The sequence below is a fragment of the Bos indicus genome, chromosome 12 (assembly GCF_029378745.1).
Source record: "Bos indicus isolate NIAB-ARS_2022 breed Sahiwal x Tharparkar chromosome 12, NIAB-ARS_B.indTharparkar_mat_pri_1.0, whole genome shotgun sequence".
Lineage (NCBI taxonomy): Eukaryota > Metazoa > Chordata > Mammalia > Artiodactyla > Bovidae > Bos > Bos indicus.
The window spans coordinates 86,498,115-86,523,990 of record NC_091771.1 but is presented as its reverse complement, the minus strand read 5'-3'; the positions used below and the strand labels follow the sequence as shown (position 1 = coordinate 86,523,990).

At 39.3% G+C, this 25,876-nt stretch overlaps 1 protein-coding gene across 2 annotated transcripts in view; it reads right to left on the bottom strand.

Moving 5' to 3' along the window:
• Positions 1–10,800: 10,800 nt before the first annotated feature.
• The window catches only part of ABHD13 (abhydrolase domain containing 13), a 20,220-nt gene continuing 5,144 nt past the window's right edge, over positions 10,801–25,876 (bottom strand). For both annotated transcript variants that reach the window (XM_019971702.2, XM_070800472.1), the window contains exon 2: positions 10,801–15,759. In XM_019971702.2, coding sequence (XP_019827261.1) covers positions 14,726–15,739 — 1,014 coding nt within the window. In that variant the 5' untranslated portion in view covers positions 15,740–15,759 and the 3' untranslated portion in view covers positions 10,801–14,725. The remainder of the gene's footprint in view (positions 15,760–25,876) is intronic.

Here is a 25,876-nt window from a genome sequence, read left to right as displayed (position 1 = left end):
TGACAGAAAGATCCTCCTGCACACACAGAAAACAGAGGCGACGGGGACAACCGGAGTTTTAAAAGTTAATGGAAAATACAACTGTAGGAGATTATCTTATTAACTATAAAAGATTCCCATAATTTCCCAGTGAAACAGTTGGGTAGATGAATTACAAAGGAAAGGATGGTCACTTATGAGCTCTGAATTACTGGCCAGCTGGCTTATGCTATGCTATGCTATGCTAAGTCACTTCAGTCGTGTCTGACTCTGTGCGACCCCATAGATGGAAGCCCACCAGGCTCCTCTGTCCCTGGGATTCTCCAGGCAAGAACACTGGAGTGGGTTGCCATTTCCTTCTCCAATGCATGAAAGTAAAAAGTGAAAGTGAAGTCGCTCAGTTGTGTCCAACTCTTAGCGACCCCATGGACTGCAGCCTACCAGGCTCCTCCATCCATGGGATTTTCCAGGCAAGAGTACTGGAGTGGGGTGCCATTGCCTTCTCCGGCCAGCTGGCTTAAGTGTAAGTAAAACCTCAAAACACAACACAGGAGATGGTACAGGTTGGGGGGGGAGGTGGATAGATTAAAAGACAACAATTTCAAAGCTTGTAGAAAGAAAACACCTTTCTTTATCTATGAAGGACCTCAAAGCACATTTTGAAAGTGCTCGCCAAGTAGAAACTCAGAAAAATAGACCCAAGCGAGACCTGATGAAATTCTTGAATGTAGCAAAATGTGTAGGCTATCAAAATTTGTGAGCTGCTTCTAAATCTATTTTTATGAGGAAAATGACAGCTTCAATTGCAAATCTTAGAAAAGAAGAATGGTAAACCGTTCACACAGTCTGAAAAAATTAAAGAAGTAAAAGCAAATAAGCTTAAAGATAAAGAAATGCAAAAAGTAGAAAAGAAATTAATAAAATAGCAAGCAACCACACAATAGAGAGGATAAAGAAAAGTGGTTATTTGAAAAAGCAAATAGAACTAATAATTTGAGGGGAGACAAATTGAAGGGAAAAAGAAAGTAGAAAGCTGCATTAACAAATGAAAAAGGGAATGTTTCTGGAGCTATTACAGATGCTAAAAAGATAACAAAAGAACAAATTTTGCAGTAATAATCAGGGGAAATAGGAGTTGATGTACATTTATATTGTGTGCAAGGAAAACGAATTAAGAAAGAAGGGAAGGAGGTCTCCAAATGAGGGGCAGTCCCCATTTAGTTCTTCATTCGTGTTCTCAGTGCTGGAAGGAAACAAAAATTGAAAATGCCCACTTCACAGAGCTCACATGATACTGTATAAGATCAACCATTTTGAACAATTTCAAATTTGACTGGATAGGTTTATGCAAAATAGTTTCTAACCTGGTTCTCAATTTCAGTTTTAATATGTGGCTGTCTCTTTTTTCTAGCTGTCCAAAAAAATTGTCTACTTTGGGAGGATAGCCAAAACTTACTTGTTTTGTTATTGTTGTCGAAGTAATCAGCAGATGGTTTTACTTATTATCTTTATGATTTGCCTCATTCTACTCAAGTTTATTTTGCTGTTCTTTGCTCTGACTTCAGTTGAATGCTGAAGCATTCATTTCCTTTCTTACTTGATCTCAATATATAGGCTATTAAATTTCTTATAGGTATTGCTTAGTGAATTCAATCCTATTTTGATAAGCAATGCTTTGTCATTAATATTTTAAAGAAAATCTGACAATTTGATTTGAACTTCTACTTTGACTCAAAAATCATTTTATGACATATTTATTCTTTTTGGGTTTTCAAGCATTTTTTCCATTGTATTACTAATTTTTACTCAAAGCACTATAATTTTCTTTTACTATTTCCATTTATAAAATTTAGTTAGTGTCTTTGTGGATTAATAATACTGTCATTTGTCTGAATATAACACAGTTCAGTTCAGTTGCTCAGTTGTGTCTGACTCTTTTCGACCCCATGAATCGCAGCACGCCAGGCCTCCCTGTCCATCACCAACTCCCAGAGTCCACCCAAACCCATGTCCATTGAGTTGGTGATGCCATCCAACCATCTCATCCTCCGTTGTCCCCTTCTCCTCCTGTCCTCAATCTTTCCCAGAATCAGGGTCTTTTCCAATGAGTCAGCTCTTTGCATGAGGTGGCCAAAGTACTGGAGTTTCATCTTCAACATCCGTCCTTCCAATGAACACCCAGGACTGATCTCCTTTAGGATGAACTGGTTGGATCTCCTTGCAGTCACAGGTACTTGAAAATAAGGTACAACCTTATTCATTTTATTATTTAAGTCTTCAATATCCTTATTTTTTAATATGGTCTGTCACAGACTAATGGAGATCAACTCAAGTCTCTGACAACTAGTGCTTTTTTCTGTGTATTTCCCTTTGTTTCTCCTTTGGATTTAGTTTTACACTTACTGAAGTTATGTTATTTATTATATGATTTAGTACAAGGATATTCAAAAAAGAGGAAGACAGTTACTCATGTCTAAGAAAAGAGATTCTTTTCCCCAGATGTACCAGGGACACTGACAAAGTTTAATCAACATGAACAACTCAAAAAAGGCGTGTTTTACGGGCTGCTGTGATAGTTTGCAAAGGTTGTGAGATCAGAGCCTCTAGAGGAAGCCCATTTGCAACAAGACTCTGTGTCCTATGAAAAGGCCCTCTGGTTTCTTGCCCCTGAATCTGAGCTGACCTTGTGAGATGCTTTGACCAGTAGGATATGGCAGACATGACCGAGTTCCAGTTTCCAGGCTCTTGGACTACTTTCCTGAGACCACCGTGTAGGAATGTCAGTCTGACATCACTGCCGGACAGGATGACACATGGAGCGTCACAGCCAAGAGCCAGCACCTGCCGCCAAACGTGTGAGTGAGGCCATCCCGAGCCTTCCAGCCCCGCCTGGCTGCAGGGACCTGTGTCCACAGGAGAGAAGAGGATGTGGCTGGCAGAAGAATCCCCATGGGAAGCCCACAGAATCACACAAGTAACACATTGTCACTTCTGTAAGCCACTAAGTCAGCGTGGGTCATCACTTAGCAACAGATAACTGGAACATCACACTCATTGGTCGTAGTTAATATAAACAGAAAGCATTACAAACAGCCAATGTGTTGTTTCCTTGAAAATGTAAAGACACATCCACAGATAAACTCTGACGCAAGGAGGTATGCAAAACTGAAGTTAGAAACCACCCCGAAAGCAGAAGGAAAACTATTTAAATACTAAACAGTCAAGGCAACGCTCATTAGTAAAACTATAGCACTGAAAACAAAGCTATGGCCAAAACATACAATATTCAAAGGAATCAAGTGCTCATCTAAAGAAACTGGAGAAGGAATAAAACCAGGCAAAATAATCCAGGAAAGGAAAACTAGTAAGGATAATAACCACTGATGATTAATTGTTAACTATGACCAAAATTATGAAGGACAGGGAAGCCTGAGGCGCTACAGTCCATGGGGTCGCCAAGAGTCAGACACAACTTAGCGACTGAACATCAACACATGTACTGGTAGTTAGAATGTGAGGAAAGGGTACTCTTTCAAAAACGTAAATTAGTAAAATTTTTTTGGAAACTGATCTGGCAATATCTTGTAACGGCGAAAACACAGACACTTCCACTCAACAGTCTTAGTGCTGAGAATCTGTCCATAAGGGGGGAAAGCATTAGAAAACTGCGTATGTGTGAAGTCTCAAGAAAAATGAAACTCCATTATGTTTAGTCCTCTATTGGAAATCTGCAACTGCTCTTCTTGTGCCTTCCTGCTACTCAAAATATAAACACTCTCTGACTCTCAAATTGTTTTATTACCAAGTCTGATTGCTCAACAGAAATACAATTTTATAAGAAATTTTTAAAAAGCTGCATTAAATAATCGTGGAGAGTCATAAAATGTGTTTAGTATGTCAGAACTCGTAAATTGCATTTATTGTTAATTATATCTGAATGTATTACACTTGAATTTGATTTTTTGTCTATTCCTTTGAAATGTAAGCTTCTTTGTTCTACCACTAGTATGAAAAAAAGAGGGTGATTTCCAGAATTTTAACCAAAAGCATAATCAATTATCTCACAGCTACAGCTGTTTACATACTTTAAACTGAATAATAATTTTCTAACAGTTCCAAAATGAAACACAATCCAGACGACGTCAGTATTTCCACACTCAAGAGAAGCGATCCTGATCACTTATCAACCAGCAGGACTAGTAATAATTAGCCAAGGCTGTGCTGTGCTTAGTTGCCCAGTCGTGTCTGACTCTGCGATCCCATGAACTGCGGCCCACCAGGCTCCTCCGTCCATGGGCGTTCTCCAGGCAAGAACACTGGAGTGGGTAGCCTATCCCTCCTGCGGGGGATCTTCCCAACCCAGGATCAAACCCAGGTCTCTAGCACTGCAGGCGGTTTCTTTACCATCTGAGTGACCAGGGAAGCCCAATCAACTAAGGACAAGTCAGATAAAATAAACCGTACTCTGCTGGTGACTATTAAAATCCTTCAGCATTTTAGAACACTAGTCTTAAACCATTAACTGTAGACATTTTTTGAGGCTTTTTAAAGTTGAGGTAAAAAAATTGGCATATGCCATTAGATTAGTTTCAGGTATACAACATAACTCCACCTCCGTGTACACTACAAGGTGATCACCCCCATTGTTCCTGTGCAATGGATCCTTCCCCCTTTCATTCACCCCCACAAATCCTTTCCTTCCCCTCTGGTAACCACCAGTCTGTTCTCTGTATCTACGAGTATTGTTTTGTCTGTTTTATATCTGCCACCACGTGCAGATGAACTCACACAGCATTTCTCTCTCAGTATGATTTATTTCACTTGGCATAATACTGTCAAGGTCCATCCACGTCACAAATGGTAAGATCCCCTACTTTTTCATGGGCAAGTATTATTCTGCTACATGTGTATATATACACATATATATACATTTTTTACTTAAAAGTTGCATTAAAATACATGTAACATAAAAGTTACCACCTTACCCTTTAAAAAAAATTGAACTAAAGTCAATTTACAACGTTGTGCTAGTTTCCTGTGTACAGCAAGGTGGGGCAGGTGTACATGTAAACATCTTCTTTTTCACACTCTGCTATGGTCTTTATCACTGGGTATTGAATATAGTTCCCCACACTATACAGTGGGTCCTGTTTATTTTATATATAGTAGTTTGTGTTGACCTTACCCTTTTGAAGTCACTTTTCAGTTTCTCTTTAGTATGGTTGACTTTTGAATTTGTAATTCTCACCCCATCCCAGATAAGGACAGGTGTTCCGTTTTAGGAAACTCCTGTGTGTCACGGATTCGCAGCAAGGAGAGGAATACTTGGGGGCATTGTACACAACCTCTCAGGCTCCAGCAGGTGGCAGTGAGGGGACAAAGCCCTGGGCGGGGCTCAGAAAATCAGGGTTCTGATGACAGCTGTGTGCCCAGGGTTGGTCCCTGCTCCTTGGGTTTCCTTTCACTCCCCTTTCATGTCTCTTCTACTCCAATCAGTACAGAGAAAAGCATTTTGATTCCCAGGACTGGCCTTTGCTCACAATGCCTCCTATGGCCCTAGTTAGTCGCTGAGTCGTGTCTGGCTCTTTGCAACTCCATAGACGTCAGGCTCCTCTGTCTCTGAAATTCTCCAGCAAGAGTACTAGAGTGAGTTGCCATTTCCTCCTCCAGGGGGATCTTCCCGACCCAGGGATCAAACCAGCATCTCCTGCATTACAGGTGGATTCCTTACCATCTGAGTCACCAGGGAAGCCCAAGTAATATGGGTAGCCTTTAACCAATCAACTGAAAGCCTGAATAAAACAAAAAGGCAGACTTTGCCTTGACTAAGAATGAACTCCTCCAGCCAATTAAGTGGGGACATAGGCCTTTTCCTGCCTCCAGACTTGTGAAATACGGGCTCTTCCTGTGTCTTGAGCCTGTTAATGTTCATAAGAAAACTTAGACCATCAGATCCCCTGGTTCTCAGGAATTCAGACTTGTACTGGAATGTGTGTGTGTGTGTGTGTATTTACACATCTGTTCAGGAGAATATTTATTAATGCAATGCCACATTTTCTTTATCCCTTCATCCATCCGATAATGGATAGTGAGAACCTTGGGTTGCTTCCACATTTTAGCTACTGTGAATAACACAGCTATGAATGTGAGCATGCAAATCTCTCTTTGAGATCCTGCTTTCAACATTTTTGGATACATACACAGAAGTGGAGTTGCTGAATCATATAATTCTATTTTAAATTTTTTGAGGAAACTCCATACTGTTTTCTGTAGCAGCTGCACCATTTTACACGTCCATCAAAGCACTTACGGGCTCCAGTTTCTCCATATTCCTGCCAATGCTTGTTATTTTCTGTTTTTTGACAGTAGCCATCCAACAGAAGTGAAGTGATATGCCATTGTGGCTTTGATTTAGATTTCCCTGATTAGTGATGAACAACAGACATTTTTCAGTTCAGTTCAGTTCAGTCGCTCAGTCATGTCCGACTCTTTGCGACCCCATGAATTGCAGCACACCAGGCCTCCCTGTCCACCACCAACTCCAGGAGTTTACTCAAACTGACGTCCATAGAGTCAGTGATGCCATCCAGCCATCTCATCCTCTTTCGTCCCGTTCTCCTCCTGCCCCCAATCCCTCCCAGCATCAGAGTCTTTTCCAATGAGTCAACTCTTTGCATGAGGTGGCCAAAGTACTGGAGTTTCAGCTTTAGCATCATTCCTTTTTAAAGCTCTGTAAAAATTTACTTTAAAAAAGCAGTACAAACACTAACTTATTTACCATGTGAAATGAAGCAGAGTTCCTGTTCATTGATCGGCAAGTCTTCTCAAATAGGCTTATAAAGAAAACCTCAGTATTCTTCCTGTGTATCTTTTTTTCATTTAGTTTTCTGTTTGCCCTTTCTGGGTATCTGTTTAGTCTCACACCACGGTCATACTCTCAACTCTTCTGACAACAGATGTGCGGAAATTTTCCCCCAGCAGTAATTTTCTGCGAAGCCAGCTGGCTGCCCATTTCAATTCTGATATTGAAATGGATATCAGAATTTGATACTGAAATGGGTATCAGCTGCATACTTCAATTCTGATACATCTGTCTGGGGTTATGTCAGATTCCACAGGTTGAGGGCTCAGCCCCACAAGACGGCCTCCACCCCACTTCCGACACTGATTCCAGGTCCAGGCTGTCTGTGTTCCTCCTCCCCTCCTCCTTCTCCTTCTCCTTCTCACGTAACATGTCTGGGTGCCAGGTGGAGGGGGCAAGGCTCATAGACTTCTACCTCTAACATGTAGAGAATCCAGATATTCACAAGTATAAGCGTATTTGCTACAGCTGACGATCTAACAAATAAACCTCATCTGTTAAAGGGACCTGAAATCTGAAGTTCACTACACGCTCTTGTGTTTTCCAATTAAGTTTAGATCCTTCAAATTCCAACATTATGAAAATACTTCTATTTTTAAAATACCTATAAACATATTAGGTGGAAAATGTATGATGGAGAAAATTGTGTATCTAATGCTATACATCCCTAAGAAGTAGTTGACATAAATGGTAGATTGAGATGACTGATCGATAGGTCGATAGATTGATACAGACGGATGGCGGATATATGGAATATTTTATACATAAATATATATGTGCATATATAATGATTGTTGTCAATTTATAACTGAAATGTTTTAAATAACATTTATTTCTTTGAGGTAATTTACAAGCTGATCCACAACACCCTGACTTTTAAAACTAGCCATTTTGTTTTTAAAATTATTATTATTTGGCTGTGCCCTGGGGCTTGTGGGACCTTATGAACAGTTCCCAGACCAGGGACTAAACCCCCACCTTCAACAGGGAAACTGCAGTGTCCTAACCACTGGGCCACCAGGGAATCCCCACAGTACTCTGACTTTTAATACCAGACGTACCACTAAAAAAGACTACTTCTGTGAACTAGGGGAAGGGAAAGTTATTAAAGCAATCATACACCAAAAAATTCTCCATTGTCTTTTCAATATTAAGTACAAGAAAACCCACATTTTTGTCCAAGTTTTCTTTTTATTAAGAATTATTTTGCTTATACTTGGTCAACATATTGCATGTTAATTAAAAATCGAACAATGTTGAGTTCTGTACCTACTAATGATCTCTTCCTTCCTTCTTCCCCGACAGCAGTCTTTCCCTGATCTGTAATTAGTATCAACAGGTTAATGTATATAGTGTATATTATATAAAGTCAGATGGCGTTGGTATAAACAGGTGTTGGTATAAACAGATTTTATACCAACACCTTTCTCTTTATTCATATACATATATATACCCACCTACATATTATTCTATTTATATATATGCTTTCTAATGGACTAATACTGCTAGCATTGCACTGCAATAGCTTTTCTTCAGTAAAATATATCATGGGTATTTTCCCGGATCAAACTTATAAATTTTAATTCCTTTGATAATTTATTATTTCCCACTGATGGGAGTGTCAAGCTCTTTTGTTGTTTCATTGTTTTGAGCACTACTACAAAAAAAAAAGTCATATTACAGTATAAGTCTACACAGGCTCTCATCTAATTGTATTTTCAGGACAGACTTCTCAATGTGAAAACTGGGTTAAAAAGTGATAAAACTTACTGTTTAATAGTTATATGCAATCTGGTCTCTGAAATGTAACCGTTCACAATCCTGCCAGCACCTTGCTTCTGACGACGTCAGTCAATGGCACTGGTCTGTGTCTCCCCTTCACCATCCAGTTCCTGCGGACTCTGCTCTTTGATAAAAGAAGCCATTCTAAGCTATGACCTCAATTTGCTAATCTTGTTCACCATGATACTTTATACCAAATTTTATCACCCATACGTAATTACACCTGCGCTTAACACTCAGCAAGCTCAGAAGCACCCCAGTTGAGGAGTAAACTCATTCGTTCATTCAGACCATGAACAAGGCTACAAACTTATTCTGAGCAACCAAGTGCCAGCTACTCCCAGGTGGCGCTATCGGTAAAGAGCCCACCTGCCAACGCAGGAGACTTGGGTCTGATCCCTGAGTCAGGAAGATCCCCTGGAGGAGGAAATGGGGACCCACCAGTATTCTTGCCTGGAGAATCTCACGGAGCCTGGTGGGACACACCACAGGGTTGCAGAGTCAGACACAACTGAAGTGACTTGGCATGCGCACAGGGCCATCGACTGCCCAGAGCAGAACAGAAGAGCTCATTCTGTCTCCTCTGAGACTTCTCTCCTTCTCCTACTCCTCAGCCTAGGTCCTACATTCTCCTTTCCTTTTAGACTCTTGCCCTAAACATTCTCATCCACTCTTTCCTGTTTTTAAAACTGTGGACAAATACGCATAACACAAGACTGACCATTTTATCCATTTTTGGATGAGCAGTTCGGTGCATGAAGTACAGTCACACCGCTGTCCACCACCCGTTCTTGTCGTGCCTCTGATGGTGACTAAGACACCCATCTTTAGCCCAGAGCTCCTTCCCCAAACCAAGAGGCCTTTTCAGCATCTTCTTTTGGATGTTCTACCCCTCAGGTGTCTCTTAGGTGCAAACAACATAAACTATCTCCAGCTAATCAGGCAGAAAAGGATTCTAATGGAGGGAGGCAGGGGAACTTCAAGAATCTCATGCTTCATCAGGTTTGGAGCATGGGTATGTATATATACACACACAGATACATATATATATATATATATATATATATATATATATGGACTTCCCAGGAGTGAAAAAGAACCCGATTGCCAAAGCAAGAGACAGTCAGAGAGGTGGGTTTGATCCCTGGCTTGGGGAGATCCCCGGGTCGAGGAGATCCCCTGGAGGAGGGCATGGCAACCCACTCCAATGTTCTTGCCTGGAGAATCCCATGGACAGAGGAGCCTGGCAGGCTATAGTCCATGGGGTTGCAAAGAGTCAGGCATGACTGAGCAACTATCACTCACTCCCCTTAATAAGACAGGAGTTACATTCTCTAACCAGACCCAACTACTCATCATCTTTAAGGTGTAAAGCAAGAGTTGGAGAGTGAATCAGGAATGTGGAAAAATTACCCTTTGAAAGTTAAGAACTAGAGATCTGAAAACTGCTCCCCCAGGAATCCAGGTTGGTGATCCCACAGGAAGCACACTGGGGATCCTACTTTGCCCCAGATCGACCCATGCAACAGCAGTCTCTTCCAGGTGACATCTTCACCTCTGCTTGCAAGGGGCCACTTTCCCGTCATCTAGCTGGTTCTGACACTATCTAAGCAAACAGATTTCTGGTTACGTAAAGCAAGCTACAGACCCCTAAAGGTCGAGTGACTATTGGGGCATCTTTATAATTAACCCCGAATCATTAACTCAATACTAATGAGAAGAAAAGCAGAATTTCACAAAAAGGCACTTTATGAACTCTCAAGGCAACATTAACTAAGAACAGTTAAAATCCATTCATTCATTTGATTGTAACTAATCAAATGCTTTGGGTCTCATCCACCAGCAGTTCACATACAGGAAATATTTAATATTAGGCTAAATGAAATGTATGTGGGAGAATAATACATTATAATGTATAATAATATTATACATTATAATAATGTATAATTATTATACATTAATATATATATTAATGGGACTACATTCATTATATATATATATATATATATATATATATATATATATATAGGGAAGAGAAAGTAGATCTAACTTTTTATTCACACCAATAAAAATTCATTAATTTCAGTACAAATTCGCGAGTTTATTTGACCACTGAGGAAGATTTAATGTCCTTTCATATAATTTAGGTTAATAGAAAAGACTGAAAACAAACTATCTTAAGACATTAATCGAACTTTTAATGTATCAATTTATTGCATATGTCAGTACAGAAAAATAGAAAGTATATTTTAAAAGAAATTTATTTGTAAAAAAACAAATGTCAATGTTTGCTTGCCATGATTACCACATAATGCACTATAACATTCAAATCTGAGTTATAAAAGTTTATTACGGCTTCAAATAAACTATGGCAAATAACAAAATATGATTTACATTATGAAATTGGATTAACTTATTTTATCCTGAATGTATCTGAATGGGTTGCAAACAACTTGGAATTTCCAGCATATGGTGTACTGACAGAAATTGTTCAACATACACTCATCCCTGTTACGTATGTATATATGACACTTTTCATAAAAGTGTCTCTTATACACAGTCCTATTGTTAAACTACATTTTTGAGAAACAAAATATAAATGGAGGTATATTTGTGCCATCTGGCAAAAATGTGTTGACTACTATTAGAATGAATGCATTTATTTTGCCACACAAATGAACACACTATTTCTGATTAGCTAAGATGATGTGCATATATGGCAATATAAGTTAACAGAAGTGCTTTTTATTTTCTACTCTGATTTAAAAAATAGATGTCTGTGCTCTGTCATTCACAACTTTACCTGAGTGATATGAAAATACATAAATTTAAGCAGATAATCCAAAAGTACTCTTTTCACGTTTCTTTCTCCATAACTGCAGTCAAACATATTAAGAAAAACGAAGAGGGGAAAGGTCAGTGGAGGTTTTCGGCTCTCTCAATCACGACCTAATTTAAAAAGGGATGTCAGTGACATCCCTTTTTAAGACTTACCGTATTTACTCCTAACCTCAAGGAAGGGACTCAATCAAAAACTACACTTTGGCCGGGCTTGCATGATAGTTTATATAAAATTGAATATGGCCTTCGTTAAGTCCACCAAACAAGCCCAGACCCATCTCAAACCAAATGGTATAAACTACTCATAAGAAATGAGTATGAAAGCATCAGGTGGCATGAATCCTCAGCAAGGATTACAGTGTCATTAATCTGGTGACACAAAGGTAGAACACGGGTTATTATCAACTGTCTACATTCAAGAAAAAAATAAATTTAAGCTGCCCCATAACAAAATTCAGAATACCATTTTAATGAAAATACGTTTTACAGTCAAAGTATTTGCAAAGACGTAGGGTAGATACAATTAACAGGTGCTCCAGTCGCCTTCTCTGTTAGAAACGCCGTGGTTCCTACGTTCTGCATTCCATGTTCTGCTTCCTTGTCACCAACCTCAGCAGCTAATTACATCCTAGAGCCACCCTTAGGGACACATGTCTCATTCACCTTTCCAGTTGTCTTTATCTTGTTAGTATTCTTGTATCTGTTAGGAACGGTTTCCTCCTGTATTTTGCAGTGTCTTTCTTTAGGATACTCTTCACCATTTTACTTCCAATAATCCCTTTTAGAATAATGGATTTTGATCTCAATCAATTTTATTCTATTTTTAAAAATCACTCTAGGATTTCCAAATTACATTTAAAACCTCATCCAGAAATGCCTACAGCTGCTCTTGCATAAATGAGACAGAAATTAATAAGACGGACACAAGCCTATACCCACTAAGAGATGAGTCCAAAATGAAGGTGTGACTCATGAATTCATGTTTTCTTGACCAGTTGCTTTGGCCACAAAATTAGATGTTTAAAAAAAAAAAAATGATGCCATGGGCTTCATGAACCCCTGATAATAGGAGTTTGTCTTCTACCTGTTTCCCATTTAAGGAAATAGCCTCAAATACACAAAGAAGCTAGGAAAGAGATTTAAATACTACAGCCCTAGACACAACCTCTCCCCTTTGCTGCAGAAAGAAAGGTTCCTCAACCCAAAGAGAAGAACAAAGGTAGGAATGGGATACACAAAAAAACCGGTGGGGAGGTTGCTAAAAACAAACAAAAAATAAACCTGAAGTACTAAGAAAAACAGCAGCATTAAACGAAACACTGATGAAGAAAAAGCTTTTTATGCTTCATCAGTATATTTATAACTAAAGTTGATAAATTGCTCCAGTGTACTAAATGATCACAAGAAAACATAATGTACTTTGTAAACGCTAAAAAGTGACACAAGTCTGGGTAAGCTCATGTCTAGATACACTACATTTTCGGGTCTTCTTCCTTTTTAACGTATTACTATCTGGGATAGTCATTCTACACAGCAATGATTGACAGAATGAAAGCAGCCTTTAATTGTCGTGAATTTATGCATACAAAATACACCTTCCATGATATGCGTTTCCAATTTTGTTTTTAAATGCATGATGTTTTTACAATTTATAGAAAACATTTATCCTTGAGAACTCACACTTGCTGTATTTTATTTTTTCTTAAACACTGACAGAAAGTGAGAGACAAGAATGTGATTTGGCAAAAGTGTCTCCTGCCCTGTCTTCACAGAGTTTTTGACTGAGGTCAAGATTACTGATCCATTCTTTCTCTGTCCGAGCTACTTGTACAAAGCCAATAAACACAGCTAAAATATTCACAACAGCGTACGTTAGAGCTGATGCAATAATGTACACATCTCAATTACCTCTAATTTTTGAGGACTGCTTATGTTTTTTCAGGTAATCTTGTAAGTTTAAGGGGCTCTTTTTTTAAGTAAGATTTTTCTTACTCTTCTATATGTCTAAATACTACTTCTCACTTACAGCCATTTAATGGTTAAACGTGGTAATAGGTTCTGTGATAAAAAGCTCTAGAGTTCTTTCACTCACACATTCTCACAGGTAGAAAATGAATAAATAAGACTTCCTAAAGCTGTCCTTTGATGCAGCTCCTCTATTTTATAACTGAAACGTTAAGCTGAAGAAGATAATTTTCATTTACTTTTGTTTTCGTCACTTCTATTTTCAGAAAGTCCAATAAATGTTACCTTGGCTTCAGTGGGATAGATCCACGTAGATATTTGGATTTAAAAAAGCAAACGTAGGAATTTTTGTAAAACAGTATGTACAATAATGTAATAAGACTTCCTAATTGATTCTTAAATAGGTTCTGATCTTCATTATGACCGCTATTAGTGGTTCAGCTGTAGACTTACAAAATGACAGAAGCTAGAACTCTTTTTGCCACCAAAATCATTGATACAAATGTTAAAAAGTTCAAATATGCACATCAAAGCTGCAGTAAAAGTCTCAATTTCTGTTTTTACATGCCATGATCCAGACTGTACCTAACAAAACATGGTACATTTACACTGGAAAAGGGGGTCCCATTTATTTTGAAGAAAAGGCTGGATCTCAGGATTCAGCAGAGCAAAAGTCAACGGCGACCTGCACACAGGCCTCAATTTCATTTCTGGCTAAAAACAAAATAGAGTTTACATAAAAATAGATATAACCCAGGCTACCATATACACTGGTATATGATCAGTACTATTTACATTAAAAACAGTGCATTGCATAAGTCAAGGAATAAAACACCACCATGCATTTCATTTTAATTTTTAAGGTGAAAAATGCAATTACAGAACTAAGTTTGCTTACCATGATTGTCCCAGTATTTACTAAAGGAATAATACCCAAAGGTTTCTCGTTTACATATCTCCTTTCACACTTAGTCATTAATCTAAGTGTCACACAGATTACACGTACATCTTGGGCAACAAGAAACTTTTGAATATGCTATAATAGCATATTAAACTAAAGATATGGATACGCAACCACACTGAAAAGTCTGGTGAAAATGTATGAAATAATCCCAATAATTACAGTTTTTCAAATGTAAAAAACTATTTGGATCATTTTAAAGGAGCACTGAAGTCCTTTCAAAGTTTAATGTCACTCTTCAGACAAGTACAGACATAACACGCTTCTAGAAAGGAGTATTTTTTTTTATCATTCTGCACAAATTAAAATACAGTGCATTAATGAAAACGAAAACATCATATAATTGTTACATTAGATGAAGTTTTGGCCATCTCTTCAGGAGAAGGACTCTTTATTACTTCTTTGATGAACTGTTCGAGGGCCGTGAAGTAACCCTGGCACTGCCACGTATCATTATGAGTTCCATCGGGAAAAATGGCTAATCTCTTAGTCCGAGACGGGGAGAGCTCATAGAGCTGCTTCATCATTACTGGTGGGATTAACTGGTCGGAGAGTCCGGAGATGAAGAGAGAAGGCATTCTGCACTGAGAGATTTTTCTGTAGGACAAGAACTTATTTTTGTAGCACCATAAAGGAAGGTAACGCATTGGAAAGAATGAAAATAAAGTGCTGGCCATGTGTGGTATGCTTAAAAATGTGTTCTCAACCATAATGGCTGAAATCCTATGTGAATTCTCAGAAGCCAAATGAATAGCTACCGCTCCTCCCAAGGAACGGCCAAAAAGGAAAATTTTTGTTTTGTCAAGGTCGGGTCTGGTCATCACATAGTCCAGCACAGCCTCAGAATCCAGGTAGAGTCCTTCTTCACTTGCCTCTCCTTCACTTTTCCCGTAGCCTCGGTAGTCGACCAGCAGCAGATTGACTTTGAGGTTAACCAACATGAGCAAGGCATTTGGCAACCTGTGGCCTATGTTGCCTGCGTTCCCGTGAAAATAAATTATAGTCGGGGAATAGGGCGAGCTGTCTCCAGTGTATCTTATCAAAATAAGATTCAGACGCACTCCATCTTTGGTTCTGATGAAAATGTTTTCATGTGGAATACCAGTGGGCATGGGAACATAAAGGCGCGAAGAAGATGGCTGTTCTGGGAAGTAAAGCAATACATCCTGGAATTTATACAGAATACCTGCTATTGATATGAATATTAACAGAAGTAAGACAATGCCTCCATACAGATGAAAGGTCACTATTAAAGATAAAAGAGAAATGCGGCAGAGAGCCCAAGACCAGGAAGCCAAAGCTACCAGCCATCTTTCAACAAAGTTCCACAGCATCCAGGACTTTTCCATCGTGGCTCTCTGCAAGTGTCCTAGAGACAGAAAGAGAGAGAGAGAGAGAGTCAGTGAGGTGACATGTATCTATTAGCTTAAAAGTTAGATCCACGATGTAACCAATCCCATCACCAGGAGAATCCTTGGAAACCACACCAGGCCATCCATAAAACCGCCCGTCCTAATGCTCTTGGTCCCTTCAGTTCCCAAGCTGTTTTCACCCTCCACTGCTGTACTGATGAAAGACAAATACGCATTAAATATATTCATTTTCTAAAAAGAAAAAAAATGCAGGTTTAAAAAAAAAAGGCGTTAAAAATACTTTCCTTCATGTATTTTCCTTGATTTAAGAGAAAAATAAACTGATGCCATGTTCCCCATTTTTTCCAGGAGGGAACACAGGCTCAGGAGCCTAAGTGGATTGGCCACGTCCCAGCTTTGCAGGCAGAAGAGCCCGGAGGCCAGGAAGCCAGGCGCCAAGGCTCCTGGTGCATCCACTGGCCAGCTGAGGAGGGTGAGGGCAGTTTCTACACGGAGGTGAAGGGACACGTAACATTACGTCAGCTTCAGGTCTACTGCACATGCTGCACGATGACCCCACAGCCAGTCTAGTCAGAGGCCAGTAGCACACATAGGTGCGGGTGAGAACACCTGCGGTAGCGCCTCACTGCGGCTCTGATCTGCATTTCTCCAACTGGTGACGCTGAGCGCCTCTTCACGTGCCACTGGCCCCGTGCACGTCTTCTTCGGAGGAATGTCTATTTAGGTCTTCTGCACATTTTTTGATTGGGTTGTGGTGTTTTGCTGTGTTTTTGATATTGAGCTGTATAAGCTGTTTGTCTATTCTGGAAAATAAGCCCTTGTTGGTCTCATGATTTGCGAATATTGTTTCCCAGTCCATAGGTTGTCTTTTCATTTTATCTGTGGTTTCCTTCACTGTGCAAAAGCTTTTAAGTTTAATTAGGTCCCATTTGTTTATTTTTTGCTTTTGTTTCCATGACTGGAGAAGACAGATCCAAAAAACACTGTTGCAATTTAAGTCAAAGAGTGTTCTGCCTACCTATTTATTCTCCTCAATGAAACCATATACGAGATTGTCGTAATTTCTCTGATAGGTCATTATTAGCTTATAGAAACACAACATATTTTTGTATATTGATTTTGTATCCTACACAATTATTAAGCTAAGTAGATTGAGGGCAAATTTTATTAAAGAGGGAGTTAACAGAGTCTAACCTGTCAAGATCAATCCAATATGCTTTATTGTCAATTTTCCACATTATAGAAAAAAATTATAATTAAACTAGGATAAAAAAAATAAAGTATCCCTTCCCCATTTGGAGGTTCTCGCGTAGATAAATTTAAAAAACAATTTAAAACTGTGCTCAATCACTTTTTGAGGCCCCGTGGACCGTAGCCCACCAGGCTCTTCTGTCTATGGAATTTTCCAGACAGGAATCTTGGAGTGTGTTGCCATTTCCTTCTCAAGGGGATCTTCTCAACCTAAGGATAGAACCCTTGTCCCTTGCATTTCCTGCATCGGCAGGTAGATTCTTTACCACTATCGCCATCTGGGAAGCCCTTTCTGCTGCTAAGTCACTTCAGTCGTGTTCGACTCTCTGCGACCCCAGAGACGGCAGCCCACCAGGCTCCCCTGTCCCTGGGATTCTCTAGGCAAGAACACTGGAGCCGGTTGCCACTTCCTTCTCCAATGTGTGAAAGTGAAAAGTGAAAGTGAAGTCGCTCAGTCGTGTCCGACTCTGTATTATTTTTAAGAAACGGTCTAATAATTTGTGTTTCATAACTGATTTAAAAGAAACTTCAGACTGCTAGCACTGTGCAACATGTTCAATCTTTACACAGCCCTGACTGCAACTTCACACCAGGGAGTCAGCAAAGACTGCTGCGGCATACTGATACGGCTGTAGACACTTGGGGGACAGGTGTGAAACAAAGACACAGAAAATTCTATCTGAGAACCAGAGGTAAGTGAAGAAAATTACTCACTGGAGAAAAAATCTTTTAAAACTTTGCTGAAAAATATAAGTGATATAAAGAAAATACAGAAGAAAAGCTTTCAGAAGTCAATGCTTTTATAATCAAATAAAATTTACACATACCGTCTTAAAAAGGCAAAAAAGGTGAGATGCTACAATGTTTTGTAGTCATCTACTTAAGTATTTACCATTAAAAAAAATTATCTTTTACTCACTAACAAAACTATCCATAAAGTTAGTCTTAAATTTAGTAAATAACTGTTAATGACTTATCTTTAAAATTTTACTGTATGCCATAAACTTTTAAATGTAGTATTTAGTTCATCAAATTAAATACTGAAGATCAAGTTAAATTATGCTGGCTATAAAGATGAGTTAGATAATTTAATAGATTTAATTTTTCATCATTATCTCACCAAAAATTGTTAACTATTTCACTAAACATGGATTTTCAAATTTGAGTTTTTGTTCAAATGACTCTCTTTGAACACAAACCAACAGCCTAGCGTTCTTCTGAAGCTGCTCTGAAACCAATACTGCCACCCAGTTGTGGCAAGTTTTATTACAACAAGCTCGACAGTAAGAGCAAAGCAGGTATCCAAGCTTAGAAGACAGGGCAGCAGGACCTGGGCATTAAGGGTCAGACCTGGGAAGAACCAGGCTGAGAGAAAGAGGCTGCACTACAGCAGCTGAACAAGCCGAGGCACGGAGGCCTGAATCCCAGCCCTGGGGTCCAGGTGGACAGCCAACGCGGTTCACGGTCCGGGACGACTATCCACCAACAGCCACTACACAGCGCTGCTCTATGACCGTCACTGTAGGGCCAGGTCTCAGAGCCACATCTGACCACTTTCCTTTTTCATCTAATGCTAACATTTACTTAATTTAATCCTTATTTCTGTTAAGTCTAAGAGAATGACTTTCATTTATAACTAGGAGTTGTATAGGAAAATTCGGAAATAGACTGGCATTTATTTGATACATCAAAACAAAACAATGTTTGTATAACGATTAGGATTAATAAGGTCTGGGATATAACATACAAATACACTAGAGCACTGTACCATTTGGGAAAAATGTATCATTTAAGATATTTCTTTAGTGAAAAAAGGTACATTTTTTTTCATAATCAAGCCAATCATTTATGACAGAAGTATCAGAGACATGTGTAACTCAAATATCATTTGTTTTGTGACATATCAGGAAAAAAACACAGTAAAATTCCATCACCTTAAAGTCTGTTCTACCATATATTTGTTAAGTAATTTTGGGTGTATCACTTATTTTCAGTTTGAATTTTTTTTTCGGTAGAATGAGAATTTTTAAAATGCTCACGTAACTGCATTCTGAACACTGGACATGTATATTTAAGAGTGGACATCAGGAAAGTGGCATATTTGAGTCCATTATTGCTTAGGAATATAGGATTAACCTTGCAGTTTTCCACAAAGCTTTCCTGAAAAGTCACCTACATTAAATGACTTTGTGATACACAAATGCAATCTTGCAATGGATTGTTACACTGTGCAAGTCAATAAAAGCCAATTCACTTTGAGGAATAGCAAATGGAAGTCAATTTTAAGGACTGGTTAATAAAAAATGTTCTAGAGAGTGTGTGTCTTCTCTTGAATACACTGCAGCATTCCGGTGGTTTAGAAAGAGACCTCTGCTCACGGACTGCCTTATGTCTGCTAACCCAATTGCCAACGACTTCCGTCCCCATTCTGTACCATAGCTCCATGCTCTTCAAAGAGCTGGATCTAGCAAACTATCCAGGAAGGACTTCTACTGAACAAATTTGATGAAACTATCAACCAAGTACAATTATTCAAGGCATAACTTGAGCCATCTGTTGAGATGTAAAAATAACTTCGCATAAACCCAGATGCTATGATGGTCAGTAAAAAATGCAACACTTCCTTGAAAACAGTCAACAGATCCTAAAGCTAGCAGCAAGTTTCCCATCTGTTTTGCCAAAAAAATTAGTGTGAATAAAGGGTTAACAAAACCTCTTCTCCCCCAGGAAAAAGCGATGACCTCTGGTTAACCCTCAAGCACTGTTTCCGTGGGAACCTCCCACAGGTAGGCGATGAGAAACGTTTCTGAGGAGCTCTCTGTGTGGTGGGCCTGACACCACTGCAGAGCCGAGTCTGGGCTGAGCGGGGTAAGGTGTGTGCCTGGCGTGCTCTCTGCTGAGTCCTGGACACTATGCCTCTGTCTCGCAACAAAAGACCCCGTTTCCTGTGGGGCATGAAGCAGTTGGGTCACAGCACCACCTGCTCCCAGCCCTGCATCCTCTTCCCGCCCGCCTGAGTCGTCACGTGGAATGACGCACTCGACTCTGCCAAGCCGGGTCTTCTATCCGAATCTCTCAACAAGGCAGTGGGAGGCTGGTGTCAGGTATGGTCTATTGCGTCTTTTGAGAATGTCCAGCTGAACCCAAGACCACTGCTGCTGGTCATGCAGAATAAGCAAGGCAATTAGTTACCCCTTAGAAAGTACATCTTAGGAGGCAAACATTCATGAAAGGTGTTGCCAGAAGAGGTGGATTTTTGCCAGGCTCTTCTGCATGCTGCACTGCATTTGCTGATAACATCTTAGAACCATAAGCAATCGAGATGAACGGTGAGTTTAACATACCTGAAGTGAAACCCAAGTTTACACGGATTAGAAAAGTTGTTTAGAGGGAAAGGACGTTAGCCCTGTTGAGCACAGAAGCCCGGTGCCCAGTATCCCTCATCTTCCACGCTTCTTTTACATTATTACCATGTTTTTAACCTCACGCCTGGTGGTGGTGGTTGTCAGTCACTAAGTCGTGTCCAACTCTTGCGACCCCATGGACTGTAGCCCTCCAGGCTCCCCTGTCCATGGGATTTTCCAGGCAAGAATACTGGAGTGGGTTGCCATTTCCTTCTCCAGGGAATCTTTCCGACCCAGGGATCAAACGCGGGTCTCCTGCATGGCAGGCAGATTCTTTATCGAATGAGCTACAAGGAAAGTCCCACATCTTAAATAAATATCTAACTTATTCCCATTTCTCAATCATGCCTTTGCCAAATTATCACACATTAACTGACTCTCAAGTCCATCTGTCTGTGTCTTTAACCATTCCAGCACCTGCTTAACCACTAAGAGAATTCAATGAAAAGCATGAGCTATCATGAGGATCTCTCATAAAAAGCAAACCCCGCTTGCTAATGAATCCAATGGATTTTTCTCGTCCACACTGCAACAGTGTACTGCTGCTGCTGCTGCTAAGTCGCATCAGTCGTGTCCGACTCTGTGCGACCCCAGAGACGGCAGCCCACCAGGCTCCTCTGTCCCTGGGATTCTCCAGGCAAGAACACCGGAGTGGGTTGCCATTTCCTTCTCCAATGCATGAAAGTGAAAAGTGAAAGTGAAGTCGCTCAGTCGTGTCTGACTCTTAGCAACCCTATGGACTGTAGCCTACCAGGTCCCTCCATCCATGGGATTTCCCAGGCAAGAGTACTGGAGTGGGGTGCCATTGCCCTCTCCGAATGTACTGCTAAGTGGCACTAAATCTTGAATCTTCCTTGGCTTCCAGTAGAATAAAATTCTCGTGTGTCTCCCCTCTGACCCATCCCTGAACAGGGGTGTTTTCCAAGGACCTGTATACTGACCCTTCTTTCCCTTGGGGATTTCATTCTTTCTCATGCCTCCATCATACCTGTTTATGAATTCTTCATGTCTACTTCATCCATAATCTCAATTTATCTGTTTGTTGAGTACCTGATGCTTCATAAGCAACGCAAACTTATCCCAAACTAAACAAATCCTCCTTAGCTAATGTTTTCCATGGTTTATGTAAATTATGAACAAAAAAGCATGATATGTGAACGAATGTTATTTTTTTGAAAACCAGCTGATTCTAGGGCTTAATATAACATGCAGACTAAATCTACATTACAGTATCAAAAATTAGCACATTATCATAGCATGTTTTACAGCTAAATAAAAAATATCAATCTTGGAAAAGTAATTTTTGTGCTTTTTATTTAGATAAAGTGGTTAGAAGTATCACACTGATATTAGTGAACATTTCTCAAAAATTAACCTATTAAAAACATGATTAATTTATTATTATTCATAGCCAAAGTAAATCTAATCATGATTGTTTGCTTCTTAAAAAGAACAGTTTTGAAACAATTAGTAGTATCTTTTTATACTCTATTAGCACTTGGATCATAGGAATGAAACATATGGATCTGCTGATGATCACTGTGAGAATTTTACGGTCAACATTAAGTAGTTTGGTTCACCGTGACCACTCCGTATGCTTCCTATCTTTAAATATCAGTACAATAAGCGATTTAAGGCTAAAGATACAAAGAATGGATAGCTTGGAGCTGTCAGAACCACCATGCTGGGTACAGGGTTAGCTGAGGATCCAGTCAACTGAGGGAGCGATGACGGACATGCTCACTTGACCTCTGTCACGTGCTCTCACACGTGGACTCAGAAGACGGGAAATGGTTCCATTCCTAAGGGGAAATATTTAAATAACTGTTCTATAAGCTGAGGCTTAAAAATGAGATTAATAGCAAGTGTGTGCCCACCCTCAATATTATATGAGTTCTCAAGGGCTTTCTCAAGCCCAGCCTAGACCACAGAACACCCCCACGGCTGCTTTCCAAGCCTCGTCAGATTCCAATGCAGGCTATCATCCGATTTAAAGATGAAAGGCAATGCCATCAACACCTGCACCCATCTGCTATCTCAATCACAGACACTACAGGCGATTCAAAATTTATAAGTATGCACTTTTTTAAAATAACAGGACAAAGCACAATTCCAGGGTTACGAATCTCTTACTTTCCATCAAGCAGCTGTCTATGTCTCTTATTTTTATTCATTTAGCACAGTTATTCACAGGAACTGGAAGCATTCAAACAAAATCTAAATAAATACTTGGCGAGGGCAGTGTGAAGTAGAGCAGTTGAACTGGGTGAACTATAAGGTCCCGATGAAACCTGAGACCTCGCTATGCCCGTGGTTCTCAAAGTGTGGCTGCAGACTCCTGGGGTCCCCAAGGCCCGTTCAAAGGGTGTTTCAGATCAACAGGATCAACGTAAGCAGACTAGAAGGCTGCTTGCTGTTTCGCTGTCTGACGTGCGCACTAGTGGTACAAAACGAAAGATGGGTGAAGCTGCCAGTGCCTTAGCAAGATTCAAGACAGGGGCACCAAAATGTAGGTGCCACTGTCCTCTTTATCATATCTCTATCAGTGAGTCCACTTTGCAACATTTTGTGACAACGAGTGACCAAGCAAGGGGGGCGCATGAGGCACTACTGCTGAGTGTGGCTGCGCCCAGTCCCATCTGAAGCTTTGCGACCCTATGGACTGTACTGAAAACACATCTGAGGTGTGGGAGGAACTAGCTGCTTTATTTAAGTGACACCATTTTTACCTAAAAAGACAACTGATAAACTGTGGTTGTTCAGATTTCTGTGTTCGGCAGACATTTTTTCTGAAAAATGAGTGAAGGTGCTAATAGCTTCCTCGACTTAAGAGGCTCTTCTGACGGCACTGTGATGGTAATGACACAAACAAGTGTGATTTTTGACAACACATTAAATGTGCGAATATTTGGAAGAATCTGCCCAGCACAGTAAACTAATATTTTCAATGACCAATGACTGGTGTCACCAAAATCAAGCACAGATAAAAAAAAATTCATTGAAAGATAAACCAATGGATTTTACCATAACGGAGACAAAAAGTTCTTTGATATGGATTTCAGATTCCACAATGTAACTGATCTTTAAGAAACTACCATCTGTTGAGTATATCCACAATTATCTGAAAAGACTATTAAAATAACCCCTTTAAAACCATAAATCTGTGTGAGCCTGACTTTCTTTATAAACTTCACCGAAAACAACCTACCATATGACAATGAATGTAGAAACATGATAATATGCCTGTCTTCTATTAAACAGACATTAAAGATATTTACAAAAATGTAAAACAGCACTAAACTCCTTGCTAATTTTTTGGCAAAGATGGCTCTTTTGCATAAAAATGTTATTATGCTAAAATATGATGGATTTTTTTACTGTTATTTTTAAGTGATAAAATTATGCATTTTATAAGCTCCCACTCTTAATTTCTAAAATAATAAATATCTTTCTACATAGTCTACATATATGAAAACTCTTTAGAGACCTCAATAATTTTTTAAAATGTGAAGGTGCTCTGAAACAAAAAAAGTTTGAGCACCACTATTCTACACTGCCTAACTACATAATTTTATTGCCTTTTTCTGCAAAGACTTAACACCTTTAAATTAAGAATGAGGTACTACATTAATTTAAATCTTTTGTGCATTATAATATTTACTGGTTTCTAAAGCTTTATAGGTCCTGGAAGAGAAATATCTTTGGTAAAGACACATAATTTCTTTGGGTCCCAAGGACTATGGCCATAAGACAGATGACAAACATGGGGAGCTGACCTTTCAGCCTGGTCATCTATCGCCCTGAGTGAGGCTTTGACCCAGTCACTGCTGCTTTGCACACCTCGGGTGACTAGTCACGCCCACGTTTAAATGTGGGGAACCACTCTGAATGAGCATCCTTGTACGTCGCTTTCTGAGTTTCTACATTTGTAAAAGGAAGCAGTTACCTGAATAATACCTAAGGTCTCACAAATTCTACTTTACAGGTAATAGAGAAAAATTAAAGGCTGGAATTGGAAAGTAGGTATTGAATTATCAATAATACTGTTTTCACTAACTGGTACAGTGGAAATTTGGAGGCCCTGGTATGGGACTTTTAGAGTACCTGAAAAGTTACTGAGAGATACAGGACTCCAGAAATCACAGATGTGTGGAGACGTGGTGATTTTATATTTCAACTGAGGTCTGTAAAATATTTTACTCATCAAACATGTTCAGTCTCTTTCCCAGACCACCAAAGTAATATTTCTAAACAACGCACAGTCAAAGCTGTAGAAAATAACTTTGGCTAAACAATCTTCACAGAATAAACGACATTGTTATGTTTTAGGAGTCTGTAATTAACGGGAGGGGAAGAAGAAAAGCTGGTATTCAAAGACCATCATGAGTTTCCATGAACTCGACGGGTTTTTTTCTTTGCTTTGCACAGGGAACTCAGGTTATTCTCTCCAATAAAAAGCAATGTCAGTGATGCAAATGGCACCTTCCAGATTAATTCCAAGTGTACAGTAACAACGACCCTCAACCTCCTCCTCACCAAAGACTACTACTGCTTTCCCTGTGAAGCTGGCAGTCTCTTTATATCAATCCTTTATGGGGCAGTATTTTATCTAAAAATTTAAAATAAAGATTAACAACTTACATTAAGAACTAAAACTCAAACTATGGGAATGAATACATTTAATTATGATTGTCCCAATGATTTGTTTTTGTTCAGTCGCTCAATCGTGTCCGACTCTTTGCGACCCCATGGACTGCTGCACGCCAGGCTTCCCTGTCCTTCACCATCACCCGAAGTTTGTTCAAATTAATGTCCATTGAGCTGGTGATGCTGTCAAACCATCTCATTCTCTGCTGCCCTCTTCTCTTTTTGCCTTCAATCTTTCCCAGCAGAGTAAACTGGAGAAGTATGTTATTCTTTCAATCACAGATAAAATTTTATTTTAATGAAGGTTGGAACTGATTCACAAAAAGAAAGTAAATGCTAATTATCATCATCATTTTTAAACTGCAAAAGTTTACATCGAATTGCATGGTATATGTTCATTTACTGATTCTGCCAACAGGAAAAGGTCTTTGAAAACTATAAAAGACGTTTTACCTATACAGGAATTAAATAGGAATTCCTCAAAAACAAACTGATTGAAGAGTAATCAATAATAAATACAATTTTAAACAAAACACCATTTTAAAAAGTCGTAAATGTACTATTATTTTAAAGGTCTTTATATCTATCTCAACTGATGATTTTAGGAACATTCTGTTTAAAAAAAAAAAAAACTGCTCATACATTAAAAAAACCATACCAACAAGTGACAAAACCATGCATAGGTTCAAGGGAACAAAGTGGGAAGAAAATTCATGTGTCACTCCTGACCCCTACATCACAAGGGGAGAATGGTATCCTCTGGGGGAATTCACAGCTTCCAGTCACATTTCAAGTAACAGAGAAGCAGATT